The sequence below is a fragment of the Micromys minutus genome (assembly GCF_963924665.1).
Source record: "Micromys minutus genome assembly, chromosome: X".
In the NCBI taxonomy this organism is placed as follows: domain Eukaryota; kingdom Metazoa; phylum Chordata; class Mammalia; order Rodentia; family Muridae; genus Micromys; species Micromys minutus.
This window is the reverse complement of record NC_137970.1, coordinates 16,933,978-16,947,607: the sequence shown is the minus strand read 5'-3', so window position 1 is coordinate 16,947,607 and position 13,630 is coordinate 16,933,978. Positions and strand designations below refer to the sequence as shown.

At 39.7% G+C, this 13,630-nt stretch overlaps 1 protein-coding gene across 2 annotated transcripts; it reads right to left on the bottom strand.

The window, feature by feature from the left end:
• Window positions 1-1,600: 1,600 nt before the first annotated feature.
• On the bottom strand, window positions 1,601-13,145 carry LOC308415347 (BTB/POZ domain-containing protein KCTD12-like). 2 transcript variants are annotated; one of them, XM_080910365.1, is made up of 3 exons: window positions 13,044-13,143; window positions 12,565-12,730; window positions 1,601-6,063 (listed from the first exon to the last, which is right to left on the bottom strand). In XM_080910365.1, the coding sequence occupies exon 3, from the start codon at window positions 6,055-6,057 to the stop codon at window positions 5,179-5,181; it is 879 nt and encodes a 292-aa protein (XP_080766491.1). In that variant the 5' UTR covers window positions 6,058-6,063; window positions 12,565-12,730; window positions 13,044-13,143; the 3' UTR covers window positions 1,601-5,178. The 2 variants fall into 2 exon arrangements, with proteins under 2 accessions (XP_080766491.1, XP_080766490.1); XM_080910364.1 differs by lacking the exon at window positions 12,565-12,730 and having other exon boundaries at window positions 13,044-13,145.
• Between the last annotated feature and the right edge of the window lie 485 nt (window positions 13,146-13,630).

Genomic DNA, 13,630 nt, shown 5'->3' with positions numbered 1-13,630 from the left:
TAAAAATCTAGAACAAGATCATAAAACCCTCTCCCAAATAAAAGCCTGGGGGTAATGACAAAAATGGGGAAATATCATGTCTCAGAATGGGCTGTCTGTGCTGGGCGTTCATGACATAGGAATATAGACCACTGACTAGCCATGACACCTCTAGCACCCACCAATGAAATTTTAGATTATCTAATCCTGCTAGAGTTACCCAGTTTCCTATAAGAAGGCCTGCATACCTTTGTCTGACATTGCCATTTTAGAGAGCGGCTGTCCCCAGCATGCTGGTTGTTGTTTCTGCTAAATAAATGCTCTTTGTTTTTTGCATTATCTGAGTCTGGGGTCTTCCTTCAGCGATATTTGGACCCTTACATTAAGGGTAGGGGCAAGTAGATCTTTGTGAGTTTGAAGCCAGCCTAGTCTACATAGTAAGTTCCAGGACAGCCAGGACTACATACTGAGGTCCTGTCAACAATAAGAACAAAAAGAAAAAAGAAAAAGAAATAGTTTTAAAAAATGAAAGTGAGACAAATCTGAGGAATCAATACCATCTATAAAGATGCTTGGATGGTAGGTAGACAGACACTGTTCGGTCCTGTGAAGAATTTATTTTTATGTTGGGTCTTTATTGCAAGCATGGTTTGTTTGTTTGAGACCGGTTCTGACTATGCAGTTCTGTCCTGGAACTCACTAACTAGACCAGGCTGGCCTCACAGAAATCTGCTTGCTTCTGTCTCCAAAGTGCATGGAATAATGCACTGGTATCATATCTAGCCATTTTAAGTATATTTATTTTTATAGCTGAATTTCTTTCAATAAGCTGAGGGGTGGGATTTGATCTTCTAATTGACAGCATTCATACCCTTCCCTTGTCACTGGTTACCTTGATCTGGAAGCCAATAGTAGCGCACCCAGTCTTTTGGAAAGAGGTTGGATGTCATCAAAGCAACCTGGCTGTTTTAAGTAGTTCATGACACTCTTGAGGAAACTACACTACAGCTGTATGTAACAACTGATGCTCAAGTCAAGATTCCTAATCAGGAGGTCTTGTTCTAGTCAAAACTTTTTCTGGGCAACTTGCATTCGATTTAGAACACTCTTGGCAAAAGAATCCTTGATAAGGTCTATATTATCATGCTCTTCTTCCCCTAAGAAAGGAGTGGGAGCACTTCCACAGTGACTCAGCAAAAAGCTTATGAATGGTGCTAAGCCCAGGCTTGCAATTGATACATAGGTAAGGTTTGCAATTGGCAAAGCTACAAACTCTGCACATGCAGCACTGGAAAATATATCACAATCAATATACAAACATGCCTCATTTTTTGCTATAAAATGAAGGTGTTGGCTACACACACACACACGTACACACACACACACACACACACACACACACATACATTAAATTAATCTGACAGTCTCACAGGTTTCTTATCATATACTACACAGCCCCACTCCAGTATTACATTAAGCTCAATAATGACTTATAAATAGACTGAGTTTATATACTTTTATTATTCTGATTTTTTTGAGATTTCATACATGAATACTGTATTTACATCATTTCTACCCCTCCCTTCCCCCCAATTCCTCCCAACATCCTCCCAAGTCCCTCTCAAATTCACAATGCATTCTTCTTTAATTATGATTGTTACATATATATTTATTTACATACACATGTGTATAAAGAAATATAATCTTTTGTCCATTTAGGATTGGTCCTATGTATATGTGTTGACTACTTAAGACTGAATAACCTATCAGGGCTCTGTTCCTGAAGAAGACTGGATCTGCCTCTCTTAGCAGCCATTATTTGTCTGTAGTTCTTCATCTGGTGATGAGCCTTGTAAGATTTCCTCGATCCAGTCAAGCATTGCAACTGGTATTATCAATATGTTGAGCTTGTTCAGGTGTCCATGTGGTTGAGATTTCACGAGTGTAGCTTCCATGCCATATACCAAATAGTCTATATACCACCAGCTTGTGGTATTTTGTACCCATAGAGTAGGTTGGACAGGTTGTATTCATAATTTGCTTTTTATCCCTGGCAGTGGCAATAATAAGGAAGCTGTGGTGGCAGTGTTCTAGAGAGTCACCCTTAACTAGGAACCCTGATTCCCAAAGATTAGAACTGTAATATCATGAGGCAACTAAGAGTGCCATAGAAAAAGTGGAGGTGGACAGTGTACTAAGCTATGAAGGAAGGCAGGAGTATTGAGGCAGCAAGAGACTCTGAAGAATAAACATGGGAACTGAGACTCTAAGGGCTGAAGAGCATGTTCACTAAATGAGGTTGACAGAGTCACCTAGAGTTAAGGAGCTGAAGGTGGTCCTCAAACCTAAAGTTTGGGATCTATAAGTCTAGCTAATGAGTGTTGGCACTCAGAACCTACAGCAATTAGCTTCTGAATTCAACATCTTTAGGGCAGGAAGTTTCTGACTTTTGAAAACTTAAGGACTGAAACCTGTGCTATTCAAGGCTTAGAGCCACTAGTGAGATTTACAAGGTCAGCCCAAGAGAACTCAGGCCAGGTAATTTAAAGGGAGCTGCTACTTGCTTTTCCATGATTTATATCTCCACGTGGCAGAAGAACTCCTAGGCAACTATATGTGACAAGTTCTCTTGAAGTGTTTGGGGCACTTTCAAATGTCCTAGACTCTGCTAGTCAGGCTTAAATGACAAACTAATCACAGGATGAAGTAATGTCTGCCTGGACTTAATTTTGATAATGGAGAATGAATAGTTGTATAGGCTGCACCACTCATATACAACTCCATTGATGTAGATAGTACAAGCTGCAGCAAGAAAACACCCAAGAATCATAGCAGATTATCACTATGGTGCAATAATTCTGCATCTTGCTCATGGCTGTGTAACATCAGATGTGGTTTTCTATGCTTTCAGAATTCTTTGAACCAATTTTTTTTCTACAAAAAAAAAGTTTCGTCTTTTGACAAAAAGAAACTTAAAAACTCTAAGTGTGTTATGAACATCTCTCTCACTAAAACTTCAAGGCAGCTGAGCTCAAATATTCAGTCACATAGTTAGCTGCCTCTTATTCAGCTTTCTGTGTTACGGCTTCTTAGCACTTAACACAACAAACCCCAGGAATTTTATAGTTCTTCCCATTATTTCCTCTGTTCAAATGTTTGGGAGTGAAAAGAAAGTCATTTGAAGAGCAAATGACAAGTGTTTCAGAAGGAATCTTAAACTAATAATAATGTAAATTGATGACAGAGTAAAAAAAAGCAAAAGAAAAGGAAAAACAATGGCATTACAAATTCCCTGTTTAAAAAAAGTTAGCCATATTTCTGAAAGATCAAACTGTAGACAACTACATCCCATAGTAAGTTACCAGAGCACAGGTCCTTCACTTTCTGCACTATGCAATATATTCACCTGGTTAAATACATGGTGACCACTTCCCTACTGGGCAGATGGAGTAATTGAGGCTTTGGTAATACTAGAAACATGCCACAGGGGCTAAAGCTAGTAAATGTACTTAGAAAAAGTAAGCTAATGCAAATACTAAAGTTCATAGGGAGAGTACAGAAAGGACAACAATCATGAAAACGGCACACAAATAAACTGTTTGGGGAAACGTCTCTTTAAGAGCATCTAAAATGTGCTGCATCTCAACTTCTGTATTCAACTGACCTTTAAAGGAATTAGTATCTGAAGTGCTATATTGAAAGACCATGTATGCCTTCTATGGGAAAGTCCATGTAGTAATGTCTGCCCAAGCCACAGTGCTACCAATCACTCAGCCTTTCTGTCCTAGACCATAGCTGATTTGGATTTAGAAATTGGGATTAACAATAAAAGTGAAACATGGAGAAAAGCCTGGGAGTTGATGTTCAGTGAAAGGCTGGCATACTGTTTAGGTCACCTGTAAGTGAGAAAGAAAGTGAACGGTATGGAGAACATGGAATCTGTGAGCTTTGAAGATGACCAGAGGAAAATCATATGCCCTCTGAAAGAAAAGATAGACTATCAATTATTGACAGCTCCTCAGACCCTCTGAGACTAAAGTCAACTATATTTCATTTAGGCACAACAGAAAAAATGCTCACACAGCCTCCTTCTTCTGACGTGGTCATCGTTTTATAATTTAGTCACTTATCTTAGGTCCCCGATGTTATCATCTGAGAATGAATACTTGCTTCCAACCTGTTCGATTACAAAGTCATTGGCAGGGAATCAGATGATGACTCTTTGGTGTTTGGTTTTAGTTATTTTCTTGTTTCCTTCTTTTTCCTCCCCTCCTCCCATCCTCACCTCCAGAAAAGCAAAGCACATACTTATAGCATCACCAAACATCAACAAGTTAGCAATGGATGAATATAGGTAATTATTTGACTAGTGAGAACTAAACTAGTGAAAACATGTATATACTTATACAAAGCAACATTGTCCAGTGTTCTCTTCCCTACATATGTTTGCACTGAATTCTAATGAAAGGTATTTTAGGACAGATTTTTTTAAATGAGAACATCGGGGACCTAAGATAAACTTATGACTGGGGTAATAGCTATGAAATAATATCTTTTTCATGCAAAAGCAAGTTAAGTGCTAAGCCTTTTATTCTTGGAAATAACAGTCATACAACTATTTGTCTAGGTTCTATCAAAAGTCCTTAATAATTCTGGAATTGGTCTACCTCTCTATGAACCTCCTAGCGGACCATTGTCATGTTCTTCCACTAAGCATGGTAAAACATCTACAGAGCAGATTCACACTACCTACTAGAATCTCCAGCCCAGCAATACAGGACTTTACGTAGGTGAATACAGATAGCAAGGTACATAATCAAGTCCAATGTGGGTTATTACTGAGAAACAACTTGGAAGCCATAGCTTAATAGTTTTCAACACATGTAATTTAGTGTTTATATTTAACTAGTATTCACTCCGAAAATATACCTCTACTACTTATACTGATGCATGCCTCTCAGCAAATGACATCCACTCCACAGTCCAAAGAACATAGACAGATGGACTGCAATGTTGTATAAGAACAAAACCAACCAAGGTTCAAGTGGTTATGATGAGATAAGTGGCATTGTTCAAAATTATACAGAACACTCGGGAACCTAGAGTGATTAATGTGTCTATTTCTAAAAGAGACAGTTGGCATGGAAACAGAGGAGAGAGACTGTTTGTGGGGTTGTATTTCCTGGGTGATTTTAAGTGTCACTCACGATAGAAAACATATTCAGTGTAAGAGGTCCAGATCCTGTCATCTGTTTGGTCATGTGTGACAGTGCAGGTGCCAGTGGAGTTGCATGCTACCATGTGGAAGCCAGCATCAGCTAGTTTGTCAAAGGCTTGTTCCAAGAAAGTGAATTTGAGGTAGTATCGAGAAGTATATCGCTCTGGAGGGCGGTCTGGGTCTCTGCTCTCATTCAGAGTGTCTCCGAACACTTCTTTGGCTAAGGAGATCTTACCACACACCATGATTCTGGCCACACGGCGGAATTTGGCATCTGTTTGGCTGTCCCTGCCCAGAGTATAGGAGCCTCGATAGCCAATAGTGATGAAGCCAGCCTTCTTGAGCTCAGAACCAGGGGCAGCTGTCAGAACCACAGGGTTGTCAGGGCCACTATTATGAACATTATTGGTTGAAGAGAAATTGAATGTGGTGTCAAGGCTGGGTGAGAGCTCTTCTAGATCAATCTGACACGAGTCATTGCCAATCGAGTTGGAACTGTTCATTTTAAGAGCCAACATCTTGGCTAGTTCTGGCAGCTTAAAGTATTCTGCTTCTCTATGGAGCCGGCCACACTCTGGAAAGTGATCCGGAAGCACTACTTGCATGTCTCTCATGTAGTCTAGGACATATCGGAAGAGAAAACCATCTCGATCTATAAAGAATCTCCCTTTGTTGTCCTGGATCAGTGAGCAAGGGTTCTTTACACTGAACATTTCCCAGAGCCGGGAACCAGGAATGCTGATCAAAGTAGGATAGCGAGTTATGTACACCTGGCCACCTACATTGAGTTCAATAATCTCGGGAAAACTGCTGCACTCCTTGGTCGGTTTGACACAACTTGATTTTTCTGGCATGGCCATGGTGACCTGCAAAGAACAAAACATTACCTTTAGCAAGAATGTATACAGTATGGGTAGTCTGTTCATAAGCACTCACTTCCTGCATATATACAGTCCATATAGCAAGAAACCCCAGACTGCGGAGATCACTCAACATGTAAAAGCACTAACCTAATGACCCATCTGATCCTGAACCTATGTCAGAACGTGGAGTGCCATAAACCTGCAATACCAGGTGCCTGTATGAGGTGGGGACAGGAAATTTTCCCAGAAATTCATGTGCCACAAAGTGTAGAGTGTGTGACACGGCAGAAACCAGAAAGAATCCATCTCAACAATGTGCAAGGAAGGAACTGACTTCTAAATTTTATCCTCTGATCTCCACATGTTGACCATAGTCAACACACACACACACACACACACACACACACACACAAACACACCACATTTATTGAAAAAATATAGATTCATACGAAGGTATAACCATTTATTCATTAACTGTATTAACTTGAGAATAGCAGCATAGAAATTGCCTTCACTGTTTGGCTTTTCAGTCTTTCCCCCATCTTTAAGGGCTGCTATCACCCTAGGCAAGTGTTCTTCCACTGAGCAAAGCTCCCGTCCTAAATTACCATGAGTCAGACCATATTTCTCATTTCATAGCAGGTTATCTGCAACTTATGCAAGACCACTTTTCTGCAACATTTCTGCTCTTCTACTTAATTTTCTCAGCTCATTCCCTTTCCTGTCCCTGACCCCAAGACAAATAACCATGTCAGTCCATTTAGTGTGCAGTTTTTTATTTGTGTGTATTCTTACAAAATGAATTTTATGGTTTTGAATATATTATATTATATTTTACCCCCCTTTTCACTGTATTACTTCTATACCTTTTGTTGATAGCACCCACTATGCTCATCCAACCACTCCCAGCATCTGTAGCTCAAAATGGTTTTAACTGCCTCCTCTAGTGTACATTCCTGCACACGTTTTCTATAGTTTCCAAGACAGGCCTCTTCCTGTCTTCTAACCTTCAGCTCCCAATTAGCAGCTCCTTGCTGACTGCGCTAACAGTGCCTTGATTCTAGCAGGTTGAAAATTACCTTTATGTTTGTGAAAGGTTTTTTAAAATAAAATTCATTAATATTTGTCTTCATGTTTCCAGCTTAAACGGGTCAACTTTTCCTATTGTTAGAAGAACCACAATTTTATGTCATCTACATCAAAATTCTGAATCCTAACCCATCTTAATGACTTATCTTTCCTTCTTATCCATATTTGTTACTAACTAGAAGCCATTCCTTTGAAATGTCTCTTGAATACATGTGGTTATCACTGACAATTTATATTGTGCACTAACATAATACCTTCCCAACTGCTTTGTCTCTCTCTCTAGTTACACATTCACATCCATCTTTTCTACTGCCCAACATAAGAAATTCTTAATTTTGCTACCAGACCAGCTGCTATGACATCTTCTCTGTTTGCTGCAATTAAATGCTTCCAATTTACCTATATATCAAATACAATTTTCTTACATGGAAACTCAATACTATAAGCTAGTCACATCTCATTTGTAATGTCAGGAATATCTAACACTATATAAGGTGTCTGTGGCTGATGAAGTGGTTTATCGTTCACAAACTGTTAAATAACAGATGCTAAAAGGATGCCCAACATAAACTAGAAAGTAGTCATGGTGCTATCTAAACTCAAGCAGAAGACGACAGAGCTCTTTATTAACTACTCACTCTTTTTGATTATATCTGCCAATATGTATATGCATGAAAAAATATGTAGGTCACTGTTGGCTCCCTTTGATTTGTCGTTTTAAAGTTACGATTTATCTATATGCCCTTACTCAGACCTTTTCTTTCCCCTTCCTCACAAGCCTTATTTCTTCCTTCTGACATCCATTCTACTGCTCAGAACAATTGAGTTTCCCAATAAAGATTAGAAATAATCAAGCATTCATTCACCCTTGCACTCATGGGGTTTCCTACACATTCATCTAATATAATGATAATGTGGAAGGTATATGCGCCTAACATTTATGAAATACTGTATGCCAGTATTCATCTGATCTCTTTTCCTGTGTTAACTTAGTTAATTATGTATAACAATCCAATAAGGTAAATACTGTTGAAGTTCCCACTGCCCAGAGAGAAGCAGGTACGCAATCTATTAGCTTCTTTACAGGGACTATTCTTTTCAGCCTCTGTTTCTAGAATTAGAACTAGCCTACTGACTCTGGCTATTTCTATCAAAACATCCTCAAAGTCAAGATAATAAAATGCATACATATTAAATAAGGCATTTAAAGAAAATCCACAGAATTCCCATTCACCATTTTCACAACAAACACATGTTAATAACACAAACTAAATTAAATTTAAAGAATGAATATGAAATCTATGAGAAAATAAAATGAAGACAATATATTGGCTCCAAAATTCAATAAGGTAGCTGCCCTTGCTTTGCTCTTTATTGGTTAATCCCAGTTCTTTTTCTTTTTGAAGGAATGGATGCCTTACTCGCACAGAACCTATACCTAGTTCCTCAAGCTCATTCACTTTTCATGTCTATGTGACTAAACCTTACAATTCTGTATATTTCTAATGTCCTTTTTATTTGTTCTATGAATTCAAGACTTACCTGTCTCTTCTTGTAAAATAATAAAAGAAAATGGAAGGTTTGGATTAGAATTCTGACTCTACCAGTTATTCTCTGGGTAACTTTGAGCAAACTACAAATTCTCTGAGGCTCAATGTTTCTTTTTATCCAGAAGATAGATATTTAAAAAACAAACAAAAAAAAAAGCCCTGATTAATAAGATGGGAGGAAATTGTACATGAGTCATATAAGTACACAATACAGTAGTCACTACATTATTTAGTAGCTGATACGTAATAATGACAGATATTAGTTACATTAGCTTCCTGAGCTTGTCTCAGAGCAGTAGCTATCCCTCGACCTGCCTAATGCTGTTACCCTTTGATACAGAATTGTGGTGATACAGACTGCAAAATAATTTCCTTGCTACATCAGAACTGTTGTAACTTTGCTACAGGTTTGAATCATAATGTAAATATTTAATATATCCCCTATATGGAGTCATTCAACCCCAAGGGATCATGACCCATTGATTGGGAAGCACTGTCTTAGAAAAAATAGTGAAGTGCTACTTTCCACTGAGTATTTATGGTACTCAATGTGTCCATTGAGATGCTGCCTCAATGAACTATCCTGTGTAATTTTCAACCCTATCCTGCTATATTCCACATTACTGTGCAGCTTAGAAATTGTTGTATTGGAACACTTAACAGCATTCTGGAATTGCTTATTTATGTAGCTTCCTGTGGCTAATATATCCTCAGATACAACATAGTCATGATCGTACTTCTTTGGATCAGCATCACTGTGATGCTGGTCAGTAGTAAGGTTTGGAGTAACTATTGAATGATGAGAAAAATCATCAACAAACACATGGTATAATAATGCCAAGAATGTCATAATCTCAGAGGAGATGTGAGGAGAAATCCATTTGTAGAAGTTCATCTTGAATACATATATATGAAAAAGATTCAGATTTATGAATACAAAAGGTGATATTCTTACAAAAAACACTATCAAAAGTTGAAGATACTTCTCCCATTTTAGAAACAGATCATTTTATAGCACATTTAAAAAATCTGTATTTTTTTCTCTGTGTTGCTTTAGATATAGTTCTGTATAAGTCAACTTGAAATTGGCACTTAGATGTAGATACTTCAGTCCTTCTTAGAAGGGGGAACAAAAATATTGCCAGGAGGAAATATAGAGAGAAAGATTGGAGCAGAGACTGAAAGAGAGGCCATTCAGAGACTGCCCCACCTGGGGATCCAGTCCATATACAGCCACAAAACCCAGACACTATAGCTGATGTCAAGAAGTGCACGCTGACAGGAGCCTGGTATAGCTGTCTCCTGAGAGGCTCTGCCAGAGCATGACAAATACAGAGGTGGATGTTCACAGCCAACCACTGAACTGAGAACAGGGTTCTCACTGGAGGAGTAGAGAAAAATTGAAGGAGCTGAAGGAGGTTGTAACCCCATAAGAACAACAATACCAACCAACCAGAGCTCCCAGGGACTAAACAACTCACCAAAGAGTACACATGCACAGACCCATGGCTCCAGCTGCATATGTAGTAGAGGACTGGGCTTATTGGGCATTAATGGGAGGAGAAGCCTTTGATCCTGTCAAGGCTTGATACTCTAGTGTAGGGAAATGTCAGGGTGGGGAGGCAGGAGGGCGTGGGTGGGTGGGTGGGTGGGTGAACACCCTCATAGAAGCAGGGGGAGGGGGTATGGGATAGGGTATATGAAGGGGGAATCTGGGAAAGGAGATACCATTTGAAATGTAAATAAAATATGCAAAAAATTTAGAAAAGAAAGAAAAAGAAAGAAAGAAAAAAAGAAAGAAAGAAAAAGAAGTTGGCACTTAGAAACCATTCTTGCTCAAAAAGCATTGACTCACTGGGCCCACAAGGTTAACTGAAATCAAGGTGAAAGTTCAACGTCTTTGCCTTCACCCTGTACCTGTTTGCCTCCTTTACTTTAGCAGAAGGTACTAAGATAAATCTTTTTCTTTAACCTTTCTTCTGGAATCATCCTGGATTCCAGGAAGGGCAGAACAGACCATCCTCCAGGAAAGGAGAATAATCCATAACAGTACACGTTGGAGCAGAAATGATAAGAACCACACTGATTCCTTCCACGCAGTGCTTCTTCACGTCATCTTGTAGGATAAGAGCTGAAATGGTCAAGCAGACCACATCTTGACTAGGGCTGCTTAATTATACATGTCTCTTGCCCTTTATACCAAGCTCCCCTCTTCTGAGAGTGGATGCTCTGAATAAATCTGTTTTCACAATTAGTTGTTCCTCTGTCATATGACGATAGTAAGGGTGGGGTTGAGGGCATGCAGAGGCTACCAGAAACCAGACTTTTGACCTGAAAACTTCAGTTATAAGCTAATGACACAAAATCGTATCAATCAGAATTACAGTCAACTTAGGGCAGTAGTTCTCAGCCTGTGGGCTGTGACACTCTTGGGGGTCACATCTTCTGTCTATCATGTACTTACATTATGATTCATAACAGTAGCAGAATTAGTTATGGAGTAGCAATGAGAATAATTTCATGGTTGTGGGTGGGGGTCACTACAACATTAGGACCTGTATTAAAGAGTTGCAGCATCAGGGAGGTTGAGAACCACTGCTCTAGGGAGTCAAGCCAAGCCGAGTAGCCGGTTTGCTAACAAAACAGTGTTAGCTACTTTCAAAAGGACAGAGCCTTTATTCTGGGAGAAGAAAACAGAACAAAAGTCAGGACAGAACTGCACTGGAACTTCAGCTGCTGCCTTTATCAAATGTTTTTAAACATAGATATAGTAGAACTGTCACTGTGAAAAGCTACATGTAAAACTACTCATAGCTAGGAATCTCAGGGTGTGAGTAGTTTTTGGTTGGCTGGTTGTTGTTTTGTTTTGATTTGCTTTTTTCTTTCTGTTAGAAAGAAAACAGAAGTGGTTTTTTTTTTTTTTTTTAATAATAAACATACCTAGTTCAAAACAGCCCCTTGTGCATACATTAACATGAAGTCAAGAGGGCATACTCCCCAAACAGAAAGATGTTTATCTGTTTGTATGTATTTGTATGTAAATTCTTTTCTACATACAAAGCTTCCTGCCTAACTTCTCCCTTTCTCCAGCCCAATGTTCTCTGCTAAGCTGGTTTTGCTTATGGGGAAACAAACAAGCAGAGAACACAAAGAGTTCTCTTGATCTAACCGGCAGTCAGTTTGGGAAATGCTTTTTCCTCCTTTATGGGGGATCTGGGGGGTGGGGTGGGCAGAGGGCAGCCTTTTAAGAAACCCTGAAATGGGCCGTTTATTCTCTTTCATGAATAAACCGGAGGCTGATAAGGGTTTGTTGCTGGTGCCCTCAGTTAATCAAAGAAATAAGAGTCCCTGTGAGCAGGAAGTAGATGAGATGACATTTAATAACGGGCTTAAATCGGGCAGCAGAGAAGCCCAATAAACGCAGCTGTATACCAAGCCCAGGAAAACTGAGTTGGATATTCAAAGGCGGTAAGGACACTAGCTGATGTATCTCTCCCTTTCTGGCTCTGAATGATCCTACTTGTAAGCAAAACCCATGTTTTCCAAAGACAAAAGTCAGCTGTAGCACAGTGCACCATAGTGTAAGCTCGTCAAAATATGTGAGCGGCAGAAAATGTTCAGGAAGACATTTCTGAGGAAACCAGACACTTTATAAACAACCAGTTTTCTATTTTATTAAGCTTGAAATCCCGATGTCCTAATCCCTCTTTCCCACCGCCCTCCATTTTCCTCTGGAACCCTTTACTTTCTTTTCTGTGCCTCTTGGCTTCTGTTTCTCCCCTACTTTATCCAATGTGTTTGAAATATTCACTTGCTTGTAAGAAAAAAAAAACCCACACATTGAAATTAGAAAACGGATCCCCACCTTTTGTACTGCTCCAAGTTAGAGATCCAAGAAATCAAAGTAGTCACCAGCTAAACGAGAAGTGTAAGCAGAAGGAGAAGACAACTTCAAGGAAGAATTAAGATTTCTTTGCCTCAGCAATAGTCTCTTTTGCTTCCAACTCGCTCGTAAGTCTGTGAGTTTTTGTCTGCTCATAAAAGAAAATGTCAGCACCCAGGTGCATTAAAGCCAATCAAAATACTTTCAAAATTCACCGGATTCTCAAAAGCAATCTGAATTTTCTAAATCCCACCCCCACACGCTCCCCCAATTCCCTCCCTCCGAAAGAGCTTCAGCTGCTTTTGAAACTCTAAACTGCTTTCTAGTCACAGGCTTCAGAGTAAATCTTCTCTCAATAGAGAAACAACAGAGGTGCCTGTCTCCAGCTCAGATTCCGAAGCTCTCGAATTCCAGAAGCTATGGAGTGAAAGAAAAGACAACGAGGGTGGTAAAATAGTTACCTTGGGTCTCCAGCCACTCAGGTACTGCCAAGCCGAGCTTCAGTGCCTGTGTGCCTCAGTGCTGTGGGGGCTCAGCTCCACAGAGAAATGCCTTTCTGGCCTCCTTCCTCTCCCTTGCTGTGTGTTTCGGTGCTTGCTTTGAGTTTTCCTCTTTAAAACTAGCAGTCCTGTAGACCCTCCTCCTGTGCTATGACATACTTGACTTCCTCTCCAGCCCAGCCAGCCTCCTGCTCTATTCCGCAGCCCAACAAGAAGCAAAGAAAAGCAGAAAGAAGGAACTGTAGGGGGAGGGGGCGAGAAACAAAGGTAGTGGTGGCCGAGAGAGGAGAAATTTTGTTCATCTTGGTTACAGCAGAGCAAGTCAACATTTAGCAGACTCGATTACATGAATGATGTATAGCTTGTTTGCTTGCTTGTTTGTTTCTAAAGCCGGGCCTTCTTACATACCCCAGGCTAGCCTTGAAATTTACATCTTTCAGTGTCAGCCACTGGAGTACCAGGATCACAGCTATGGGCAACCACAATCACACCGAATGGATATTTTATAAAGAATTGGCTGGATTCTGAACTTAATATTAAGTATGTTT